This window comes from Filicampus tigris, chromosome 1, assembly GCF_054856515.1.
Source record: "Filicampus tigris isolate MCC_2025a chromosome 1, RoL_Ftig_1.0, whole genome shotgun sequence".
In the NCBI taxonomy this organism is placed as follows: domain Eukaryota; kingdom Metazoa; phylum Chordata; class Actinopteri; order Syngnathiformes; family Syngnathidae; genus Filicampus; species Filicampus tigris.
Window position 1 is genome coordinate 3,772,564 of NC_141217.1, and position 24,937 is coordinate 3,797,500.

Genomic DNA, 24,937 nt, shown 5'->3' on the forward strand with positions numbered 1-24,937 from the left:
AAGAGTTAAGTGGTGTTAGTGTATTTATCTTATTGGCGGAGCATCTACTGTACGAAGCAAGTTGAACCATGAATGACATGAGATGAGGGCTCACCATTTATGTTATACATTGAGAACCGGTAGGAGAAGTTGGCAATGTTTGTTTCCTGCCTGAGAGGGGGCTTCTGCAATGCCTTCTGGGTCCTGCCGTCATCCATACTCTATGAAGGGAACACAAACAATTATGGTGTTTTGTGAAAATAATACAAAAAATAAAAACGTCAATACTCAAGACAGACATTCAGTGGTGCCTGTCCATCTGCTTCGTAATCCTGCACAATATTGCTCGTATACATAAAATGGAGGTGGTCAAATAAAAACAGAGTTGCTAGGATACAGTGTGGCAACAGGAATAGCAGTGTTCAAGTTGCTATGGTTACAGTCCCATCCTTATGCGTGTTTGTTGCTCTGTGTGTTAACCTGTGTGAGTTTGTCCAACTCCCCCAGCCAGGCTCCAAACATCTTGTCCAGGTCTTGGTCCTCCTTATCACTGTCCTCCTCGGCTCCGTGATCCAACTCATCATCTGATACCTGATCCATCTAGAAGACACACACCCAAAAGGCGCATCAAAGCAGTTAGTTGAATGCACATCCAAATGTTCTGGGGAAAAACATGCGGACGGAACACGCTCATGGGTAGCTGCTGTGGCTTAAAGGCTAGCCTAAGGAGCCAGAATGTTGTTTGGGTAAAAGTTTGTGTGGGAAGCATCCGTATCATTGGTTGATCATGTACAAACCACAAGAATCACATGACGCTGCGTTACCATGGGGACAACTCTCATGCAAAGCAGCCCGGGCAGTGGGCACACAGTAGCAGTTGTTGAGGCAGTCAACGTGAACAGCTGTGGCGCAGGCGCTCTTTCAAAAGGTGATGGCAGAGCTCCCTCTTGTGGACTAAGAGGGAAACAGTGAAACTGCAGCTGTGTGCCCCTTCACCCAATTCAAGAAGTTCATTTCATTTCATTTATTAAGCTTGTTTTAAATTAGCTCATTTGTAGTAGACACCCCCACCGCCATATTAGGTGGTTTATATTTATTGCACATGATGAGACACAATGCAGCAGACATTTATCCACCTATGATTCTGTTATAAGGAATAGAAAAGTTACAAAGGCAACATAAAAACACAAAGGCAGGGGAGTCATCAACCTTTTTGAAAACGGACACTTTGGTACTGATAATGTGAATGATTTCTATCGTAAATAATTTGACCAACCAGTTGGTGACACCTACACAAGACTATATACAACAGGACAGCAACACCGCATGAGTGGGTCTAATTCAGTACTGAGCAATATTGAGTGCTGACATTGCTCACACCCTTCACCCTCATTTATTTAGACAGCATGATGCCATCCACCGCATGCCAGCTTGCACTGAACAATGTAGTTTAAACTACTGACTCACAGGAGGGAGACAGAGGCGGGGACAAGACTGCTGCTGTTTAAAAACGTGAGTCCCAGTCCCACATATTGCAAAATAATTAACTACAAACAAAAGGCAGCTAAATGTTACCAGAGTGCCCAAACAACCCCCCCAGCCCCGCCCAACTAGGAGGGACTTTACAGTACTTACTCAGGATCAACCCCTATACACCCCATGGTTTTTTGATCTGTTGGGTTGTATGGAGTGACACTACCATCGCTGCAATTGAGTTCCCAGATTCAATAGGACAATATGTGCAAATAACTGCCATGCCACCCGGACCAACAAACCAAAGCAGCCACTCCCTGAACTGTAGATTAACTAGTCGCTCATCAAACACGTCAAATATGCAGAACAAAGCAAGACAACCAATCAAACCAGTACGCGAGTGTATGTGCGTGTAAAATTAGACCGCTTCCACACGGGCCCAGGGTGTGGGAGGACCAGGAGCGCAGGATGGCTGCGAGCCAACTGTTTGCCAATATTCTCTGCGGTGCCTCTCTATGTGCAAATACTCACTTTTAACAGCTGTGTTTATACAGCAATCAGCCTGCAGTTCTTCAAGACACATTTGCTGGTAGACACATGCACGAACAACCATGAATATGCTAATTCTTTCCAACTGCAAAAAGCAAAATAAATAAATAAACTGAGACTGAATAAAAGACAAAAAAAAGACAAAAACAGAACGCGGGTTGCTGTCCTTCTAATGGAATTGTATCCTCAATGGTGTGTGCTAGTGCCGTTTTAAGTGGATTACCACCTGAGCCAGTGCTTTTAAGATTATGGAGTATGACCCAAGGGAGGTTCAGGGACGGGTGGAAAGCGTGTGTGTGTCCTAAGGCATCATTTTGAACCAGACAGCTTTGGCCTTTCATCTGCCGATACCGCAGGGGTCCTGCTCTCTCGTCTGAGCATGACCGGCACTCATCTGTCTCCTGTGACTAAGGGTGGCTCAGAGGTCAGAGGGGGGAAACGTCACAGGTCGCCTGTGCGTTCCCGGCTCAAGTAGAGCTGCTTTGGATGGGCAGAGATGACAAAGAGGTGCGATGCTCCTTAAACAGCCTTAAAGAATGTGCAGGCACATGCACAATGATGAAAAGGAGGTAGCGGAGAAGACTATTTCTATCTTTAGACACTCATCAGTGAGTGTTGGGACGTTTGAAAAGCACAGCGGTGTGTGTAGTTTTCCCCTCAGTCTTTGCAAGAACACTGACTACAGGTTTTAAGTATGCCAACATTCAGCGCACTGGGTGTACTTCAACTATTTAAATGATCTTAATACATCTCATACAATTTTTTTAAAACAAACAGAATTGAACTTGCTGACTCTGCTCATTTTCGGTCACATGACATGGAATAACTGATGCTGCCTGAAGCCGACTTTGGCACCAAACAGAATGTGGACGCTTCCAACTGCAAGCAAGCTTTATTTTCCATAGTTCTTAAAGCATTCATTCTTGTGTCGGCCATTGGCCTGCGGTAGATATTGATGAAGAGAAGATGAAAACAAGTGTGAACTAGAATGCCAATCCAAATAGAGCAGACCCCTGCCATGGCTGAACTATTAATGAATGAGGGAAATAAAGCGGAGCAGGGCATTTGTGTTTTTTCCCCATCCTTATTTAGCAGGCTACTTGGTAGTTGATGAACAGCGAATCTACTTGAAAGTAATAGTCCACTGGTTCTCAAAGCTGACTTTTGTTAAGATGGCATGGGATCAGTTCCCATTCAATCCAATCCAAAGTCCCTGTGATTTACTGGCAACCAATCCAGTGTGCAGTCCAGTTTTATATTCAATCAGCTGTGATGGGATTCACTCTTTGCTGTGACCGTGAACAGGATACGTCGTATAAATGGACTAAACCGAATGGATAAAAAAGAAAATAAATTCCTCTATGTGCAGATTTGCACCAAAGATGAATTGGTTCTTGCTCACCCGCGAGGGTTTTTGCTTGATGTTGGCAACTACAATTGGAGCCGGTAGAACACTGACCTCTTCCAAGAGCAGACAATCCTGAACATGTCCATCACCAAAATCAAAATGAGTATACCACTGCAATGTAGTGTCCAGATAAGATGACCGTTAGCCTAGCCTTCCCGGTTCTTCTTCTACGACTACTACTCTTCTTTTGCTTTCAGGCAGCCTGGATCACATCTGAAGACTAGCTGCGCCAGCGCGCTGTAGCAACCCGGCTAACCGACGTGCATATGTGGCGGCCATGAGAGATGACGTGTCCATCAAATATGTTCAAATTCAGTGGTAAGTTGCTCATTTCCCAACGGTATGTAGCACAATGTGCCAGCATACTCGGTTTTCCGTTTACTTGCCGTCCACACATGGAATGCGCTGAGGGCTTTTACCCCTTCAAGCCTAGTGTCACAATCGGCACGCAGCTCAAATCTGCTTATATCTGGATGCCCTGTGGCACCATGCTAACTCTGACAGGTGAGTCTTATGCATGTCAGTACTATGACAGACATCTGGTTTGGTTTGAGTAGACATGGTTATGTCTGTGAAGTTCTTACAGAGATTTCCTTGCAGCATCAGCACCATTTCATGACTTGGGCTTTAATATTCCAAACTTACCAAGAAATCCTTTCATAACTCAGCCATTCAGGAAACGGGATGATTGGCAGGAGAATGAACGGTATAGGCAAAGCTGAGTAAACACTTTTGTAGTCAAATAGCCCCATGATGACTGAGTTTCAGTCAAGACTATTTTTGGACTGGTCACATCCTTCAACATGCAGAACAGAGCAAGACTGAGGTTCTTTGTTCCCAGCCTAAGACTGCAGACGTGGCTAATGCCTGACCAATACTCCAATAATTCCTTTGATGCCCAAAAAACCACGAGAGGAATGCAGCGATGCCTGACAGGCTATGAATCATCCCCTGACCGTCAACATGTGTTGAGCTGCTGACATTATGTCTGCTAGACACTTTTTCGTTGGTGGTCAAGACAAGCCATTTTTTCTTCCAGGCTAATCAATGCTGCCTCACGGGTGACAAAAGAGAAATTAGGTGATATCTGCAAAATTTGTGATGGTAAAAATTAAATAGTGAAAATGAAAAAAAGGCACAATGCTGCTTATGAATAGCATTGTTCCCTATATTCAGTATATATATTATATATATATATATATTATATATATATATATATATATATATATATTCAGTATATATATATATATATATATATATATATATATTCAGTATATATAGATAGATAGATAGATATAGACAGATAGACAGAGATACACACAAATGCAAAAAACAAACCTGAAAACTAATGAGAAGTTTTGTTTCCTTGGCTAGGAAACAAAAGATCACTTCTATTTAAAATGACACAGATCAAATGTGACACGTGCCATAAATAAGGAGCGACTACAACGGAAGGGTGCAATTGATGGTAGATGTAGATGAGATGGATAACAGCGTGAATGATGGATATGTTCAATGAGGGAGGGCGCCGCCTCGGATGTGAATAGAGTGGAGAGTGCAATGAGGCCAACAGCTCCAGTGTCATTCGTCAAGTGTGACTGACAGTGTGCAAGGGGAGGAGAAGACGCACATTTACGCAGGCACGTATTTTTAAACAAGTGCATTGAAGCGTAGCATGACACAGTGAACTGCTTGGACTTACACGCCCAATTACCGAGGAGGGGCACAGAGAGAGGAGGGTTGCAATGGGCACAGAGAGGGGAGGAAGGTGGAGACAAGGCCGGCAGATGGACAGTGAGAGTAAAAATGAGATTGGTCAGCAGATGCAGTGAACAACAGCTCCCCAATATCAGACAAAGAGTGAGCGGAGGACAGTTGTTTCCATGGTGACAACACTCGCTCTACAGACGCGTCGCATACACAGAGCCTTGCAAGTATTGCCAGTCATCACTGCGGCGACATCACATGATCCATCCGTTTGGTCCTACCAGCAAAAGCATAGTAATACAGTGGTGCCTTGAGGTGCGACTGACTCGGCGATACGAGACGTCATTTGACCTATTTTTTTTTTTTTGCTTTGACTTGCAAACGCAGACTTGAGATACAAGCGCTGTATGCTGGCAGTGAACTCAACTAACCTCCTTTCACAACAAACAGCAGTTTGGCAGATGGTTAACAATTCTTCCAACATGAGGCTGCAAACTGTTTATTTCCACTCCTGATTTAAGTTTACTGTCAAATTAAACATGAAAGCAAAGAGAATTATACCTTAACAATATAAGCAACAGATCAAACAAATATGATGAGGCGAGCTGCAAGGTTTCTTTCTGAGCATTCTTTTCCATGTCATGTCTCGGGTTGGGGAAAAAAGGCGACCACAAAACTAGGTTGACAAAATGTTTGCACCGAGGCTTCGCCGGCACCATGTACACCAACCATACAAGACATTTCCTCACTACAAAACCTTCCATTCTACTATATCTAAACTACTCATGATCTTTTCACAGTCTAGTTGCACCCTTTTTTTGTTTTTGTAAAAACAAACAAATCAAATTTTACTCTGAGATTAATTTTATGTTGGCGTGTTGTGGCCAATTATTTTCTTCGCTGAAATACGCTTTGTCGGGTAATAAAGGCGTAGGCTTGATAAGATGTAGCTTCATTCTACGCCTTTTCGATTGGCTTGTTTTCTTGAAAGATTCTACAGGTCGCTTGCACGCAGCTCAGAGCAATGCATGCTGAGATTTCTTTTTTTCTACCGCGACCATCTTTGGGGGTGTTATACACGCACTGCGCGCACACACAGCTGTGTACATCAACTGGTTTAATGATGGCACTGTCAAAGTATTTGGACAACTTGCCAACTGATCTACAACCGCAATAAAGGCAGAAAGTTACTCTGTGTAAACCGAATCGACTCATACACGCTGTCCAATTCTGATTTTCGGTGGAGATCCCGACATTGTTTACTACCCGGTGTTGACTACATGCTTTGTCAGTCTGTGACACACTGCCAGATGAAAGCTTAAAAATCACTAGAGGATTACAACTATTTTGTAAACGGATGAATACAGAGTGTAAACTTCAAAATCGTATCCGACGAAGCTGCAGCACGGGTGAGTAAACAGCCGAGTGTTGTTGATGTTGGACAGTGACGGGTAATGGTATGCTCTATTGCACACAGTAACCACACAAGTGCCGTAAGCGTTTCTCATTCTACCAAAAACAAAATTTTCTTTAGCACCATCTGCGCATTATTGAACATAATGTGGGGATGTAGCTTCACGTTTGTTAACTTTTTCGGGTGTTGTCAACTTGACTGCTACATTTGGCTCGTGCGCATAACGCACCTCTCGCTCCTGTGACTAAGAGCAAAAGTGAAAGTCGGATGAATAAACGGGACTGCGTAATGGTTATTCAACTGGGGCATTAGTATTACACTTCAGCAGCACATAATTTCGCTATTATTCACTTATATGGATAGCAGTGATCAGGGTTTGCCTCAAGATGTTAGCTTTCGGCTAACGTTGGACTTGTCTGCTACCTAGCAAGTACTAGCTAGCTTTCTAATGAATTCAAAACATAAGTGGCTCGCAGTTGTAGTAATATTTAATGACCTTTTTTATTGTAGTCTATATAAAACAATTTCTTATATCACAATGATTTTAAGGGTAAACAGGCCTACCACTCACAAAGTGAGTGCCATGGAGGTCTGCAAAGGAGCCCCTTTGCTTGCCGTGTTTGAGACATTTCTTCTGTCTCTAGGGCCCTAATGCATAATTTGCTTCTGAATCCGAAAGGAGCATCTTAGTCTCTCTTGGAATTGTTATAACACCCCATGATGCAGCAAGTGTGCACCATTTCAAAGCAACCTGTCATGGTTGCGTGGTAGAGGACCCAAATGCAGGGAGGCAGGAGAAGCTGGGCGTACTGAACAAAATATTTATTGACAAAAACCAGCATAAACAAAGTCCAGAAAAATCCAAAACTTAAAGAAACACCAGGAAACAAAACACCACAAGGAGAAACAAAATAACATGACAGCGACAACGAGCCGACAAAGATCGAAAGAAACCACGTAACTAAATACAAGTCAACTGACGAGACGAGGAACACCTGGACAAGACACAAGAGGCTGAGTGAGAGAACTGATTGGAAGACACAAGGCATTGGGTTGACAAGCACAGGTGGAAACAAAGACCTAACGAGCAGGGCAGGACAAGAAACCAAGCCATAACAAGAAACAAACCTAAATATTATGTAGAGAAACACAAACCACAACACAACTGAGAAACGTGTCATGAATTCAAATGAACAATCGAACGCTATCCTACACACCCAAGATGGTGAGCGGAAAAAAACAAAGCAGAAGTGACGAAAAGTATGCTTTCCTTTATTGAAGCTGATTGAATAAATCAATCAACCAACCAAGCCTTTATTGGTGGAAAGTTGATACTGCAGCCAATGACGTTCTGTCAGGGGTCACCACAGCAGTGATATGTTTGGCACAGTTTTTACACTGGCAGCCCTGCCTTATACAATCCACCCATTTTCATCCAAGTTTGGGAGCAGTAGTGACCTGGAATTGGAATCTAGCGTACCTACTAGGATGTTATTGTTTGTGATCGAGATTTGTCCTTCTGATTACTCAATTTGTCGACGGAATAGTTGATAGGATAATCGATTCCAACAATATTCGATAGTGACTGCCCTAGTCATGTCCATATAGCAGCTGTGTATATGTTGGAGTCCTGTTTACAGCTCCGGGAAGTGGTGTCACATGCACAGTCGCAGACAACACTGACAGGGTGATGATGGTGGCATTCTCACCACTTTGGTCAAATAAAACCCCCAAAAAATAAAACTAAGTGAATTAAACAGTTAAACACAATCACTGTAAAAGCAATGTTCAAGCGATTCCGCTCCATACTAACCGAATTTAGAGAAGAACTAAGCTAATTCTCTCCTATTATGTGCATGAGCTAGAAAGTAAAAATGGCATCAGTAGCAGAAGCTATAAGCTTTCAGTGCTTCGCCAACTAGAGAAGGAGCGTTATGTCTGCTACTTGTTTGAGAATGTTGACAACGTAACACACTTGCTGCATTGGCAAGACATTCCTCCTTGAGCTCAGCAAACCACATAAACGGATGCAGAGCCTGTGCATCAAAGCATTCCTGCTGCTGTTTGCTGGATGCTACCTACAGGCAGAGAGAGGTGCACTCTGGTGTGCTACAATCACCATCACGCCATTTTCCTTGTGGCTCGTTTCTGAAGCCCTGCAGCTAGCCAGTGAGTGGCTCGTGCTGAAAGGCAGAATTCAATACAACAGTGTCTGTTTGCTTGTCGCAATAAACAGACGCAAACGTGGGTTATCTGCTTGTCCTGTCACAATCTGCGAGGGTTATCATCTTCAAAAATTGCAGCATGTTACACCATAAAGAACACAGACCACAAGATGTCCAGCAACTTCCATCACTGTTGAAAACATACACGGCTGTAAACGAGCAGCATTACATTCTGACTAGACTGAAGTAATCATCTAAGGCAGGGGTGGCCAAGTCCGGTCCTCAAGAGCCACAATCCAGCCCGTTTTAGGTTTATCCCTACGGCAACACACCTGATTCAAATCATCAGGCTCATTATCAGGATTTTGCTAATCTTGCTGATGAGCTGATGATTTGAATCAGGTGTGTTGCCATTGGGATAAACCTAAAACAGGCTGGATTGTGGCTCTTGAGGACCGGACTTGGCCACCCCTGATCTAAGGGCTACATCACATCCCCACAAAAAAGCTGGTAAGGAGACTTTTTAGGTGATAAAAGGGGCTTCTGCTTCTCAATTCCAGGGAAGCGCATCGACTGACCCCAAATTCATCCCTCAAAACATGGTTGTCCCTCTGAAAGCAAACATGTGACGGGGCAAGAAGAACAAGGTGCAAACGTTGATATGCTGCTCATCGCGCACTGTCACTGCAGTCAGCAGAGGATAAAAGCTTGCAAACCAGCGCAGCGCCGCCTCTTGCGTCAAAATCCCTCACAGTTGGCGCTCACGTGGTTTCACTTTAAAATGGAATTATCTATTGAGGCTTGGCTCTTCTTTCATTCGGTTTATTTACAAGACCCTTTGACTGCCGACAACAAGCACATGCGCCCGTGCTGGAATATGCAATAATAAATATCCGCTGTAAGTGAAGATTCCAGCTTCGATGAAACTTCTGTGACAGTTTTAGATCACAGCAACTTGTGCATTAGTTCTAAATGAGCTGACTGACAGATCTGCTCTGTAGAATTTATTGCCGCCATCAAGCTGCCATTAGTTAACCCAGTGTACAGGAACTCTTACCTCTGAAGTGGCTTGGCCCTCTTCCAACTGAGGTTACAGGTCAGCCGAAACCACCACTCCACTCTGACGGGGCCGCTGAAAAAGAGACAAAAGGACAAGCAAAGACATCAGTCGTGGAAATTCCAAAACTTAAAAAAGGATCGACTGCAGCAGAGGAACAGAGTAAGCTGGCAGCCGGAGGAGAGCAGACTGAATCCTTCTGTTACAAGAATGCAGCAGATTAACTGCAGAAGAAACAGACACACACACAAGCTGAACGAAGCAGGAATTGTCATACATTATACTTATACGTTCAGTTCAGTGCGACGCCTCTCACAGAACACAACCCGACAATGTTCATTTAAACCCAGTTGTCTCCGAGTGTCTGCCTTTCATTCAGCCGCAAACGCAATTTTAGGTGACTGAGAAGGGGGAGAAGTCAGCTGCTGAGAAGTATCAGGAAGCAGTTCCCAGTGGCCTCAGCTGTTCCTCGGTTTTTCTGTGCAACAACTGTTATTCACCCCACAGCATGCAGCCCGTCTCCTTGCACAACAAGAAACACTGTGACCGCATATTTCCAGAGCAAACACACACCAGGCACAAAGTTTGCGTGCGCGTTTGTTAGCACACACGTCACCAATACTCTAGCTCACGCCCCTCCTCCTTCCAGCTGCCTGGTGCAAACTGTGCCCAGTCAACGTTTAATAACACTCCATCAGCGTGGGGGAAGCAAGCAGGTGTGGCAATGAATGACACATGGACCAGTGCAGCTGCAGGGAAACGCAGTTGCTGAAGCCACAACAGCGCCAGGGTCAACGGGCAGCTGCTCACATGCAGGCACAACACAAAGAGACCATGTCATGAAAGGGAACTGAGAAGCAGAAAAAAAAACGTTTTGAAAGACTCAAATAAATGTGAACTTTGATGTGTCTTTAGTGTTCATGTCTGCTTTGCGCTAAAACATTCAGGTATAGTCCCATGTACAAAAACATCTGGCGCTTCGAGCCAGAAGCAACCTAACGTGCGCATGCGAGGCTTTTCAGAGCAAGAGGGCCCCCTCGTGAGGGGGTAAATAAAAACAACAACATACGGCCACCCTGAAAAGTGCCCTGCATACAGCCATGAGGGCCCCACTTCAACAACAGAACAAGGCGAAACACTGTAGTCGTGAGTACAGGTGTGTCCTTGTCCGCCCACACTTCACAAGCATAAGCCGCACTCCTCGGACGTAGCTCATTTCCTGTTAGGGCAGGAAGTCCGATAGAGGGAAGGACGGCGGCCCGGCATAGGGGATGATGATGTCATAGGAAAAGAGAAAGACAGGACTGTTGTCGGAAAGCACGGTAAATGACCACAGCGGCGCGTATACACTGAGAAGAACTTCCTCTGAGGAGGAGTGAGCATCGGCATAAAGCAATACCGCGGTTTCCCTGATCATGACCATTTTGGACAGTGGGCTGACGGATGGTTGTGAACTGGGTTGAGAAGGTGCATTAGTATTGATCAGCGCATTGCTTTTAGTACGGACGACAACGCAAACAAGTCTTGGCTCTCTGTCGGCCAACTGCCTGCACAACATTTAACACGTCAAAACTGGTTGGAGTGCAGTTGTGGAGAACAAATAATCTCACATTACCGCTGGTCAACAATACGGTTGGACTTCTATGCCAATTGTTCATACAAACAACACAACAGCCAAACTGCCTGTAGCGCACATCACGAGGCGAGTTCCATTTGTAAAGGAGGTCACGTCTGGTTGCCATTACGAGGGGCTGATCTCCCTTCCTCAGCGGGATTCTCCATGCTTCGTGCAGAGAGTGCTCTGCGAGGGAGAGAACACACATGGTGAGAATTATGGAATAATGCTGCGTCAGGAATGTTCCCACGATGGCCCGTGGGGTCCGATGGAGCGTCCCATTGGCTGGCTTGCTGCCAGTGGGGTTTATGAATAATATACACATGCACATACAAAGTCATGTGATACAATGCCTCTTGCTTTGGCCTGCGTTTTGACCAGCTGGTGAAACACCAATCTCGCACAAACTTCAATAATCTTTGCATCATCCTCATAAAGGAGTGACAGAGTAAACTGGACTATCTCAAATATCCCTTGACTCAGTTCACAAGTTTGCTGCCAGAGTATTAGTCAATGACATCCACACGCGGATATTTGCTTGGATTACGCCCATAGTTTTGAGTGATTGTCAAGGACTTTTTTTTTTTGCACCAAAATGTGTCAGTCTGATGCAGCTGCTTATTCTTCAGGTCATGGCTTTTACACCCAGAGTCCTGCAGCGTCCTAAATGAACCCTGGTGTAAAAAAGACTGAGGACCAGTGGGCCTGCTTGCCTCCATCAAGTCCTAAATTGATTTACGCTTTTCACCCCCTATCTTCCAGATGCATTGAGGGCAGGCTGCCACGCGCATCCTCTGGCACCCGCCATCATAACAATGCTCTCTCTCTCAAACCTTTAGCTCGGCTTATTGCAGGCAAGAGATCTGATGTGGTAAAGTAGGCTTCAGTGCATATTTGATGGCAAAACATTCCATTGTACATCAAACTCTGTGAATCTTAATTAAGAAAATCTATTCAGTTTATTTCCTTTGAACAGCTGGATTATTCCAATATACCCCAAACCACAGAAAGCAAAACACAGATTCTTCAACTCTTAAAGGGGAAGTTTTTAGCCATCTTTAGGCGGTGGCCATTTTGCCACTTGCTGTCAACTGAAAATGACATTAAGGTTGATCGATTTATCGTTTTGGCAGCGAAATTGCGATCCCGGACAACGCGATTTCAAGATCGTCAAACCTGTGTTTTTTCCAAAGGGCTCTTATCCCCCACGCTCATCAATCAGCGGCATACTACTATGGACCGGTCACACTAATCAGCGCCCAAGTGGCACTGGCGTAAAAAGAAAAAAAAAAAGTGTTGCAACCACATCACGCTCCCGCTGTCACCCATACTCCTGAAAGTCAATGTCTTTTGCGGCTGCTTGGCAGTGCTAGCCGCTAAGCTATCTTGCTCTCTCCGCAGCAGCATCGACTTTATTTATATCTTATGTAAGTCTGTGCGCAGCAGCAGTAACGAGCTGCGTGATGCTGAGCCTTTCCTGCGTGGTGACAAATAAACTACCCAACTAAAAAGTAGCGTTTTCACCAAGGAGGCGAACGAGGAGTCGCTAAGCATGCTAATTGCAGAGTCGGGAAAGACCCAAAATAAGTGCTCAGGTGTATAGTAGACTTTTCACAGTAGTCTGGCTAGAACCGTGTTTCGTCCGGAGGGCAAGCAGCTATGAACAGAAAATGTGTATTACAGTTTTTTCCATATCTAGACATAAAACAAGCAAATTTTGAAAAGAAGTAGAGACAAGAATGATACTTATCGTCGCTGTCATGCGAAAAACACTTATCTCCAATTTTGGAAACTTTTTAAATTTGTAATGCGATGTCTGTAACGCGGAAACATGAGTCGTGTAAATATAAGAAATTTTTTTTTAAAAATGGAGATAAGTGTTTTTCACATGACAGCGACGTTATGATACTATCCGACCCTTTTTAACAGGAAATAATAAATAAAGTGACTGCATGCAGCAAACAATGGCAGGCATTTTGCAAAACAACAAATTTGCAAACGATGCACCGAAATCCCAAAAGGCGAGCTATACCGTGCGTATGTAGCTTGACATACTGTACTTCCACTTTTCATCCACTTGGGCAGGGGTTTCCAAATCTGGTCCTCGGGAGCCCCTATCTAGCCTGTTTTATATGTTTCCCTGCTCCAACACACCTGATTCAAATGATCACCTTATCAGCAAGCCTGTTAACGATCTCTCATTTGAATCAGGTGTGCTGGAGGAGCGAGACATCTAAAATAGGTTGCAGAGGGGCTTTCGAGGACCAGACTTGGGCACCCCTGCACTTGGGAAAGTCACTAAGCAAACATTGTTGACTGACATAACCACATAAATGAGAGCTGGTTGATCACACCAGCGGTGTTTATTCCTCTGGCTGCGCAGCACAGGCCATTTAATTAAGGCAATCGGATGATGAAGAAATAAATCCTCCTCCCATATCTACTTATGTGATACATCAGCAGCAGTCAGCTTGTACCATGTCTTTGCTCCCCTCCTCTGAAGTAGCCCAATAAGCCTCAAGCACTCCATCAGCTCTCCACATCATAGAGCCGCTATCCAGTAGCTCTCACACGCAAGCATACACACAAACCCGTTGTGTGTTTGTTGTGGTACCTATGGCACGACCATGTGGGCAGGATTAAGAAACGGCCCAAATGAATCACCTTTGCCTAGTCATCGGTGAAATATGATGCAGTTGATGGAATGCTCCCGAAAACTGCAACCGGCCCCCCACTCCCCAACTTGGATGTCGGGGTCCCTTTGGTTTCTTGACTTTATGGCAGTCACAAAAATCTCTCAGCTGTGTGACAGTACAACGACCAGAGCAGTACTTCCTGTCACATGCATCATTGAGTTGAATGTCTGACTGACCTCAGATATTATTGTAGAGGGGAGGGGGAAGGGGGGTTGTTTGAAAGGGCAGCAGCCCCGCAGTAAGAAAAGAGACACCTGCTATTGTCACGTTCATAAAGATAAATAACTTATTAAGCTGCTTAAATGGAGTGGTGAAAGATGACTCTCACACAGGGGACAATTAAGGACGTACTATAATAACCGCTGAAGTAAACAAAAAGAAAAAATAGGTCAAAATAGGAGTGGTATGGAGGCTTTGGTCTTACTCATTGTGTTGCTGAGACTACAAACTATAAGGTCATGTCCACACAAACGCTTTGTATGTTTAAAAGCGCTTCGTTTAGTGTGGCAGTACAGGTATGTCTTCCTCGCGACCAGGAGATCTGGGTTCAAATATGGATAGTTTTGTTGCCCGTCGTCTACATGTAAACTGTGTTTTGGGTCTCCGAACAAAGCTTTTGAGGAATTCTCAGGCTAATACAACTCATTTCTTCATTGTTTGCGTGTAGACTGGTTCCTTTTTTCCTTGGGAAAGGAGCAGGAGCTGATTGTAGGTCAATGCCGCCTCTTTGCTCGAGTGTGGCTGCCACCAATGAACATGAATGGGTGGAGATGTGGGTAGTGTGCCCTCCTTGTGTCTGCTCCAATCGCCGGTGTAGCTGGTGATAGGAGTAGTACATTTCACGTTATTCCTCCTATGCGCCATTCGGGAAGACTTTGGCCAAGATTTTGGAGTATCTATGTTTGTCCATTCAATCAGAGGAGGATTAGTGAGGTTAGAAGTTCTGTTCTTTCTTAGCTCTGTGTTTGACAAGGTTAAGGTTGGGGCCGTCAAGGTATCATTGACCTGAAGAACTAATATTCTAGGGAAAGTTACACGGGGTTCACATGTACCAATGGTAACAATAAATGAACAAATACAAAATCCAATAAAATACTCAAGTTAAATAGTTAAAATGTCACATTTAATTAAATGTCAGTCATTAAAAAAGGTGTGATCATTTCATGGGATTTCTTTTTAAGAAATTCACAACCTTTGCCACACGGCCTTGGAGTGACATAGCGTTCATGCAGAAGCGCAACTGCTATATGAACACATTTTATTTGATTTAACTTCTCAAGGGTCACAGTGTGCTGGAGCATATCCCAATTCTCATTGGGCAATAGGTGGGGTAAACCCTGAACTCGTCGCCAGATACTGTAATCACACAGCACACATAGACAATCATTCACACTCACATTCATACCTATGGATGTGATGTTTCCCTCCTCCAACACACCTGATTCAAATGATCAGCTCATCAGAAAGCGTTGCAGAAGCCTGATAATGATCCTGATCATTTTAATCAGATATCATCATTTTAATCTGGTCTTTGTGGATTCTGTTTTTACTTTTACGGTTTACTTAAGATTCCAACTTCACTGGAATTGAGGTTTGTACATTCACAAGCTTTTGTTCCATTAAATTGCATTTCTTTCTTCCCAACAGTATAGTCTCTTTATTTTGTAGCATTTCTCTTTTTTGGTCCAATCAGATTGAAGCCTTTATGTGCAGCCATGTCAATCTACTGTAATTTAACTAGGGCATCACAATCGGATTCTGTAATGCTATCGGATCTTAAAACTATATAGTATTACCAATGGGATTGTTTTTTTAACCAGTATGATATCAAATTAGCCTCAGAAGGCCATCCCACTCGACCACAATGTCATCAGTATTTTTATGTCTGATGTTGGTCAAAGCATGCTAACTTTAACTAGAAAAACACACCTGTAGCGATCTGCACACAATTAACATGTTTAATAATCAGCATATCAGGTGATCATGATGTATTTTAAATTTTAAAAATGTTTCTCTCATTACTGAGCATATATTGGCTTAGATCTGCTCGAGATGATGTAGTTAGCACAATTGCATTCTGTTAAATAGCATTTTTGATAATATTGACTCTGATAGTCGTGCTATAAAAAGGTGGATTAGGTCGGATAAGTACGAAGTTTGTACTTAGTTAGACGTAAGATCGGGCCTAAAAAAATCCAGCCTGACCCGACCGACCCAGGCCCGCGGGTATTAAAGCCCGACCCAGCCCGAACCCGACCAATTAAATAAAAACTAACTTGATTTGCAGGCCCGAGTCCGAAGCAAACCCGAAATTCCATATTTTATTTGTGAGGACTTGGGAGGAGGAGAGGTGATTTACGATCAAATTAAAGCCTGTCTTTTGTAACGAAATCTAAGTTAAACAAGACTGTATAAATATTTACATCATTTCTATGTCTGCAGAGGTTACATTAACCGACAATTTTCCATCATTGACAGATTTTTTTATGAACGTATGAGAGCAAAGCGCCACATTCTGCGAAGCCAACGCAAGTTTCTGTAGCATTTTCAACAATCAATTTGAAGCTTTTCCACACCTCACTCTTACCGGTGCGTGTTTGCCTTTTCAGTTCCCCCGTCTTTAGTTTATCCTTAACTTCTTGCTGCTCCATATCGGGGATACCAGGTCAAAATAGATGCGGACTTGGCTCCTGTTTAGTAGTTAAATAGAAATTACCTTACAGCGCCTTCTCTGTTTTATCCAAATTATTTATTTTATAACAAGTATTCCTTAGTTTAGTATCCACACGCCGTTTTAGTATACATTTTTATAAACATATATTTATTAAAAAGAAAAGTCAGCGAGAGAATGATTGACATTTTAGGCCTGACCCGACTCGGCTCGGACTCGGGCTTAAGATCTTAACTCTAAGTACGAACCCAATGTCCAGGTAGTAAATGCACCGCCTGACAAGGTTTTATATGAGTTCCGTTTGTAATGTTTACACATCTTGATGCCAGCTAAACGCGAACATTGTAACTCATTTGATTTATATTGACAACTTCGTGTATTTCTCGTATGCTCTGTTGTACACACTGTATCACTTTTGTTGTTGAGCCTTGTGGAGGAGCTTGTGAGTGTGTGGTGCATACACACCCACCCAGCATACAAGATGGAGAGCCAGGCCTGCGGACTTCACTTCTGATTTCATCTTGCTTTGTGAAATCTGTGAAATCTTGCTTGTGAGAGGATCAACTGTGCAAGGATGACTGTTGGTAGACTCTACTGGTGGTAGACGTTTGGATTACATTTTTCAGTCCGAACAGAAGACCACAGCAAAGTATTACATTTTGTATTTTGTTCTTCAATAACTGTCATTGTTGTGATTGGACATAACCTACAAGTTCTACCCTTCATTCAAAAGTGTCATTATTCTCTTACATGAGAGAAGAGTAAAAAAAAAAAAAGGTGCTAACTCAGGGAGACAATTAAAGCAAATTGACTTAACATCAAATAAGATATTTACAGACCAGTTTAACATAATCACACTAAACGCGGGTGTGCCTAAATGAAATGACTTATAATACAGGGGAAAAAAACTAAGGTGAGCCAAAGGAAGGATAACTGTCAAGTACCGTTACCTAATTTTGGTACCTGTAGGCTGTTCACTGATTTAACTGCTATCTGTGCAATTATATTTGTGCTTACTTCCAGTAAAGTGCCAGTTTGATATGTTATTTGTGAATTGTGATTCAATTTTAAGCTACCCCAACTCCATTAGGACCAGAACTGGACCAGTAGCATAAATTGTATGAGTAGGAAAGAAATGGTCAGATTTGCCCGATTGTCACGTGTACCCTGGCTAAGGAGTGTGGCCAAATAGGTTAATGAAAGTTATCAAAAGGTTTGTTTACGCACCGCAAGTGATTTAGTGCCATTGGGTGCGCGGATATTTGTTTTGAGCTGTGCATGAAAAGGCCAACAGGAAGAGCAACCATTTCTGAAGGGGGAGAGATTTTAGGCTGGAGTCAAGCCAACTATCCATTGCCTCCATTTCCAAATGCAACAAACCGTTGCTGTCAAATGTCAGCCAAATGTTAAAAGAACAAGGGCCTATACACGTTGGTGACCATGTGCATGCGTCAAGAGAAGGGACACACCTAGGCAACATACTGTATGCGTTAGCTCTCCTTTTGCCGAAACACATCCACAGCAAGGAGCCGAGTTTTGCTGCAGCTGATGATACTCTCCATCCCAAATTTCCTTCTGTTTGTGGGGCTGGATCAGGTTACACTTGAGCCTCTGGCACACCATCAGAGTGCACTGAAGTCGATGTTTGAAGCCGCATCCTCCGGTTGTAACCAAACCGGAGGAAATGTACACTGCTGCCACCCGCTGCCTTGTCTTTTGAGTGGGGAATTTTCTGCCCAAGGATACAGGTGGGTTGCTGTTTGCTTGGATGGGTGGGAGGAAGACACGCACAGACCTCATGCGAGAGAGCTGAAGCAGTGATACACAGACAAGCACACGAGAGACGCGAGCAACAACACACATAATATTCTAGAGCAGTGGTCTCCAAGTCCAGCCCACAGAAGCCCCTATCCAACCTGTTTGAGATGTTTCCCTAGCACCAACACACCTGATGCAAATTAGGGATCGGAACAGGCTTGTGCAAAGCTTGTTGAAGAGCTGATCATTTGAATCAGGTGTGTTGGAGCAGGGAAACGCATAAGGGGTTCTAGAGTCTTACAGCATCATTGCTCAAGCCTAAAATGAATTTCACTGCTGTTATTTTTATTTAATTAACTATGTGCCTCTTGCCCCCCCAAAAAACAGGCAAAGAAAGAGGGCAGCATAGCCTTTCAGAGAAGTAACTGAGAATGTGAAAAACATGTTTCTCTTACTTGGACATGTCTATCTTCTCTTCTCAACATCATGGAGACGGAAAAAAACGATGACAAAGCATTCATGTGCTTTTAAACAGAAGCCGTGAAATGACTAACTCCCTTCCAACATATTTTACCTCTTTGGCTGGAAATCTAATCCGTGTCTGCGCTTTTTATGGCTGAGCTGTACAGCAAGAGCCCAAACGTTGCGCCTTGGGGCATTTAAGTCTGCTGACAAAATGTTTTGCACAATCTTGTTACATATCGCACATGTGTATAGCTGCTATTTAGATTACCTGTATGTGCGGCATATTTGGCAATGCCAATCAAGCTGCCCAAATATTTCAACACATGACACAAAGCCATATGTCCAAATGCATATAAAAAACAATGCGATAAAAATAAGTTATACTTTCAGGATCTTCTATGTTAAGTGAAATCGGAATCCTGCAAAAGATTACCGATAAGTAGATAAAAACTGAAAGGCATCTCACTACAGGGATGCAACCAGAACACGAACAACCCATTAACTGCATAAGCAAATGGGGCACACTGTTGCCAACACACAAATCATGAATGCTTTAGGACACAAACAGCCCTGTCTGGGAATAAAAGTCTTGGGGGCAAGTGGGCTCTCAGAGTGTCATATTGTTTTGGTAAAACTCCCATGCACCAGAGGGGGTTTGTTGGGAGACGACCTTACTAAAGGCTTTTGCAGTACACATGACACACGTTTGCAGTCTTGGGAGCCGGCCAGACGCTGGCATGACATTCCGGTCCCTGCGAATAACCTTTCAACCCGGCGTAGTGTGCGTGCGTGCGCGTGCGTGAGGTGGTGGTGTGTGGTGTGTCATTTCAGACAGTTGAAACAAATACGTGTTCGAAGCTTTTACCACCAGTCTGGCTGACAGTTGACAGCAGTTTTGTCGGCTTGTTAGCTTTGAATGGATGCTAACTAATGTGAACATAGCCGCCGGTCAAGATACCCAATCCCAGGCAGTGACGTCACCAAACAAAGGGCATTAAACAAGCGTTGGTATCTTATAGTGATACGCTCCAAAAAATGATTTCCAATACGTTACATTTGACCCGTCAAAATTAAAATGGTCATTTTCATGAGGCCGTACGCGCGACAACACCATCGGCCATGAGCAGATCGAAGCTGCTGGCCTCCCCTGTCTCATTCGCCAGGGTGGAGACTGGAGATTGCTACGCTTGCAGCGCGAAAACTGGGCAACGAAACATCCTATTCCGCCGCCACAAGTCCATTAAGCGCTTTAATAAAGAACGCATACGATCGCTGCCTTATCCATTTGTCACCCAAGTCCGCCTTTTCACAGGCGGCCCAAACACCACGCACACCCCTTCTCCCCAATAAAGGAGGCATTCAATGGCCGCAATGGGGGGGCTCCCACATCCAGTCCACACATCCCTATCTTAGGGCCAGACGACTTACAGATGCTCCTTTTGGAATCACAATAGCGTTTGAGGAAATGCGGCAGTCTATTGCCGCTATTGCTTCTCTTTACACTGTCAACGGCGTGCGGCATAGCGATAAATACATGGATGAATTAAAGAATGGGTCTTACCTATAAAAGGGCGTTCCCGAACGCCACAAGTAAAGTTAAAAAAAAGAGATTAGAACACACACACGTCCGGGAAGGGAATTAAAAAAAAACTACTCACAGTGAAACGGGACTCACAAAGAGGGTCCTCTCCTCTAATTGTCTCCTTCCCTTGGGCTGAACAGAACAGTCGTGTGGGAAAGATGCGTCACACTTCTCGGGTGGTGATCCGTGTTGGAAATGTATGCAAACTACTTCAAAGTATCCGTCGTCCTCATGTTTTCACACTCAATCCCGTCTCATGTATCCCAGACCGCTAGCCATTCTTCTCCCCGATCGCGTAGGGGACACGCCGCGCGCCTCCGTCGTTTCCTGTCCAGCCCAGTGCCCACGTTGCCTTCACGACCTACGCAGAATCGGACATTAAAGTGTCCTATCCAATTGTCGCGTCGGTGTATGGATACTAGTCTATTTCGCTGTTGCTTCTGTCGGTAACGGAATCAAATGCTCTGTTATCTGCGCAACAAACCTTCACGCATGTAAAACGCGACGTGTGGTTTTATGCGTTCAACTTCAACGTTAGACTTTTTTTGACGGCATCCTTAGTTGGAGTGGGCTAATAAGAGGCTCGGAATGGTGAACCCCACAGTAAAACACTGCGTGTGCTCCTTTTAAAGCCACTGGCGCCACAAGACAAAAGGGGGCCAAGCGATTTGAGTACTAGTTGGTTCGCCACTTGGCACCGCCAACCCCTGGCTCACCTTAGCCATTTCAGTTAAGAATGACAAACATTTTCAAAATACTATAATCCTCATCATTCTACAATCCTATTATCTACCACCCCTTGTTAGTGACCGTGCAAATACTGTACTATAAGAGTAAATATTTTCTACCACACTTAAGGCCTATTATCCCTTCTCTCGCTAGATTAACTGCATAAAGTCTACTGACGACAATATGTATGGGATATGGATGGCACTCAAAATTACAACTTCGACCAAAATTGGCCAGGATCCTGGTGTGCTGCAGAGATAAACGTCAACAGGTTTATCAGAACACAATGCTGTGTTGCCATCTAGTGGCGCAACCAATTACAACTACTTGTAGAAGTACGTGAAGCTGTTTTATTCATCAAATCAAAATTTACAAATATTGCGATATACATTCAACAAGACACATAAGCAACAAGTAAACAATACACAAAAGAATACATAACACACACACACACACCCACACACACGCCCACACGCACACCCACACGCACACCCACACACACTCACACACACAAAGAAACCCGAAACACTCCAGCTGTCATTACTCACGAGTAGAAATTAAAAAAATACATTGAAATAGGAGCACAAATGATTTCAAAGTTTTGACAGCTTTCTTCTTTATAGCTGCAAGTACATATGCCGTTCTTTCAAAGAAGTTGGTTTCCCTTTTTTTGGTGACTATAGATAGCATTGCGCAAGAAATATATGATTAATTAGACACTACATTACTTGTTTTCAAGTGAGGTGTCACACTATAAAACCAAAACGTAAATTGTGTCTGCAGAGCTGTTTACCCAGCATGTCTGTGTGCTTGTGACGTAGGTCAAGGTCACTGAAGGAGAGAGAGGAAACTGAAGGAGGCGTTTGCAGTCACAGGATGTCTTGAAGACAAACTGCCACTGTTAGTTGAGGGAACGATCCAAGGCAAATTATCTCCACTGTTTGAGTTTTAAATGATTGCCTGGGTGATTCTGATGATCTTGGGGTACAGGTTCACTCTGGCCAACGCAACACCAAGCAAGTGTCCCTGCAAATGTAAGTATCGTACTGGGTCTCACTGTAACAAATATTCATACTGGAATTACTCTGTAATACAGTAGAGTGAATTGTGAGCGTTGACTCATGACACATAGATACACCAGTCTATCTCATGCAATGTGTGAGGTTGAAAAATTCAGACTCATAACATTTTCCTCAGCAGATGAACTACAAGCCGTATGTACACACGACCCCGCTACAGTCGTTGTCCCGTGTCCGATGCTGGCCGGCGACGAGCTGACATTTGTGCTTCAGAAAGATGAACGAGAGATTCACACCCAAAAGTGCAGCTACACCGAAAACATGTTGGACTGTGAACCAAAGCCCAGCACTGATTTGATGCTACGTGAGGTCAACACATCAGTCAGCTTTGTCCTTACTGGAGAGATGGCCAAAAACGATGGACTATACAGGTGTGAGGGCACGCGCAATTTCCCACCTCCCTGGAAGACAGAGATGAGTGCTGTGGGGATACTGGTGCATGTCGAGGGTAAGCAGAGGTCACTCAAAAAGAAACTTGTCACATTCAATACGGTACACATATTCAAACTGTTCTCTTAGGTCACAAATGCAGAGGCAATGGACACCTCTGGATTTGGATCACTGTGGTTGGAATTCTCTGCATTTACAGCATCATCATCACCATTATCGCGGTGGTCAACTGGGTAAGATGCTTCTAAATAAGCATATGTAAACTTATTACAACAAGTTACAACATCTTGGGGGTGGACTAGAACAGAAATTGAGAGACAGCATCTGAATGGAAAAAAGTAATTTGTAAAAACTGGACCGAATGCATTTTCTTGTAGTTAAACTTTAGGTGAAAAGGCCACATCGCATTATTTTTGGCCCATATGTACAGTATCTGCTAACCGAGGCTTGGGTGGAGTTTTATTCATTTTTCTTCTTTTTTACATGTTCGCAGGCCAATGTGAGGCAGGCACATTTTCAAAATGACTACATTAACACAAAACCCAGAGTCACCAGCCAGCGTCAGAGTGAGAGAGCCTTTTGGAACACTGGACAACATCACTTTTGATGTGCTCTAAAGACAACTGCCCTATTTCATAATTGTGCCTTATTCAAGATTGGTTTATAATTTTGGCCATTTCTTTGAGTTGCAGCAGCTTCAGTTGAGGTTTTGCATAATACAAATAAAAAACATCCTGCGTCTTACACTCATTCATACATTTGTAGTAGGAAGACCCTCTGTGGTTGAAACAGTATGTGGTGTTAAAAAAAATTGCCACACTTGGGGGTTCTCTTTAAATACTATGGCCACAATTTCTGAAGCTCTCATGCCCTTTGTCACCATTTAAATGACATTTTTACAATCCTTAAAAAATGAGTTAATCTCAAATACTGTAATGACCTCATCTTGAGGATTTTTGTATCTGCTGAAATTGAGGCAATAGTTTGTTTTTTGAGTACTGAGGAAGATCTAAGAATTGTTATACTGTATACCAAAAACTGTTTTAGACAAAGCAGCATGCAGAATTTCCTGTTTGTACCACAGGTTTCCTGGTCTTTGCAATTGTGGCTGCTTCAAAGCCGTTGCCTCGCATGCTGTTTGAGCAACGGTAGTGCAATTAAATATTTCGTTGGCTACAGCCATCAGCCTATAGCATGGATTTAGTACATTAAAGCATCAAAATCGACTCTAGAAACTGCAGCAGAAATTAGTTAGTCTCATACAATTTTAATTGACAGTGAACTATTTCAGCTTTTGGTCTATTTCAGTTTGAATACATCTTACAAACCCCAATTCCAATGAAGGTGGGATGTTGTGTAAAACATAATAAAACGAAATAAAAACAGAACACAATGATTTGCATTCCACATATGAGACCATGGTCCTCAATCAGAAAAGGATGGAGTGCCCTCTCCAGGTCGGGGATAACATCCTGCCTGAAGTGGAGGAGTTTAAGTACCTTTGGGGTCTTGAATGAGGAAAGGATGGAGCAGGAGATCAACAGGCAGGTCAGTGCAGAGTCCGCATGCCTCGGTCTGTCGTGGTGAAGAAGGAGCTGAGCTAAAAGGCTAAGCTGGCGATTTACTGGTTGATCTACGTTCCTACCCACACCTATTGTCACGAGCTGTGGATCGTGAGAGAAACAATACGAATCCAGGTACAAGCAGCTAAATAAATTTCCTCCGCAGGTTGTCCAGGCTCTCCCTTGGAGAAAGGGTGAGAAGCTCTGGGAGGAGCTCAGAGTAAAGCTGCAGCTCCTATGCATCGAGAGAAGCCAGATGAGGTGGCTCGGCTATCTGATTAGGATGCCTCCAGGACGCCTCCCTTGTGAGGTGTTACGTCCCATCGGGAAGAGGCCCTCAGGATGACCCAGGACACACTAGAGAGACTATGTCTCCTAGCTGGCCTGGGAACGCCTTGGGATTCCTCCGGAAGAGCTGGATGAAGTGGCTGTGGAAAGAGAAGTCTGGGCTTCCCTGCCAAGGCTGATAAACCCACGACCCGATCCTGGATAAACAAAAGGAAATGGATGGATGGATGGATGGATGGATGGATGGATGGACAATGTCTTGCAAATATTTTTTTTAATATTCACTCATTTTGAATTTGTGTCTGCCATACGTTCCAAAAAAGATGGGACAGGGGCATATTTACCACTGT

General features: G+C 43.7%; 3 protein-coding genes across 8 annotated transcripts in view; 1 reads left to right on the plus strand and 2 right to left on the minus strand.

Annotated features, from left to right (window-relative positions):
• LOC147152536 (ras-associated and pleckstrin homology domains-containing protein 1-like) overlaps positions 1-20,920 on the minus strand; it is a 33,096-nt gene extending 12,176 nt beyond the window's left edge. Inside the window, 4 exon segments of the mRNA XM_086048162.1 lie at positions 95-200; positions 460-579; positions 9,753-9,827; positions 20,616-20,920. Of these exon segments, the coding sequence (XP_085904288.1) occupies positions 95-200; positions 460-579 (226 nt within the window). The 5' untranslated portion in view covers positions 9,753-9,827; positions 20,616-20,920.
• Positions 19,689-24,937, plus strand: part of LOC147152537 (uncharacterized) — a 5,822-nt gene continuing 573 nt past the window's right edge. The window contains exons 1-5 of one of the 2 annotated variants that reach the window (XM_086048216.1): positions 19,689-19,742; positions 22,090-22,302; positions 22,466-22,795; positions 22,867-22,970; positions 24,466-24,937. The exon at positions 24,466-24,937 is cut by the window's right edge and continues 573 nt beyond it. In XM_086048216.1, the coding sequence (XP_085904342.1) occupies positions 22,221-22,302; positions 22,466-22,795; positions 22,867-22,970; positions 24,466-24,645 (696 nt within the window). In that variant the 5' untranslated portion in view covers positions 19,689-19,742; positions 22,090-22,220 and the 3' untranslated portion in view covers positions 24,646-24,937. Of the gene's footprint in view, positions 19,743-22,089; positions 22,303-22,465; positions 22,796-22,866; positions 22,971-23,230 lie in introns of both variants that reach the window. The other variant, XM_086048225.1, reaches the window with a different exon arrangement.
• The window catches only part of fastkd2 (FAST kinase domains 2), a 10,319-nt gene continuing 7,100 nt past the window's right edge, over positions 21,719-24,937 (minus strand). For 2 of the 5 annotated variants that reach the window (XM_086048203.1, XM_086048173.1), the window contains exon 11: positions 23,985-24,937. This exon is cut by the window's right edge and continues 370 nt beyond it. The gene's annotated coding sequence lies outside the window, so the exon portion shown is untranslated. Of the gene's footprint in view, positions 22,749-23,984 lie in introns of those variants that run through there. The other 3 variants (XM_086048189.1, XM_086048181.1, XM_086048194.1) reach the window with 2 other exon arrangements.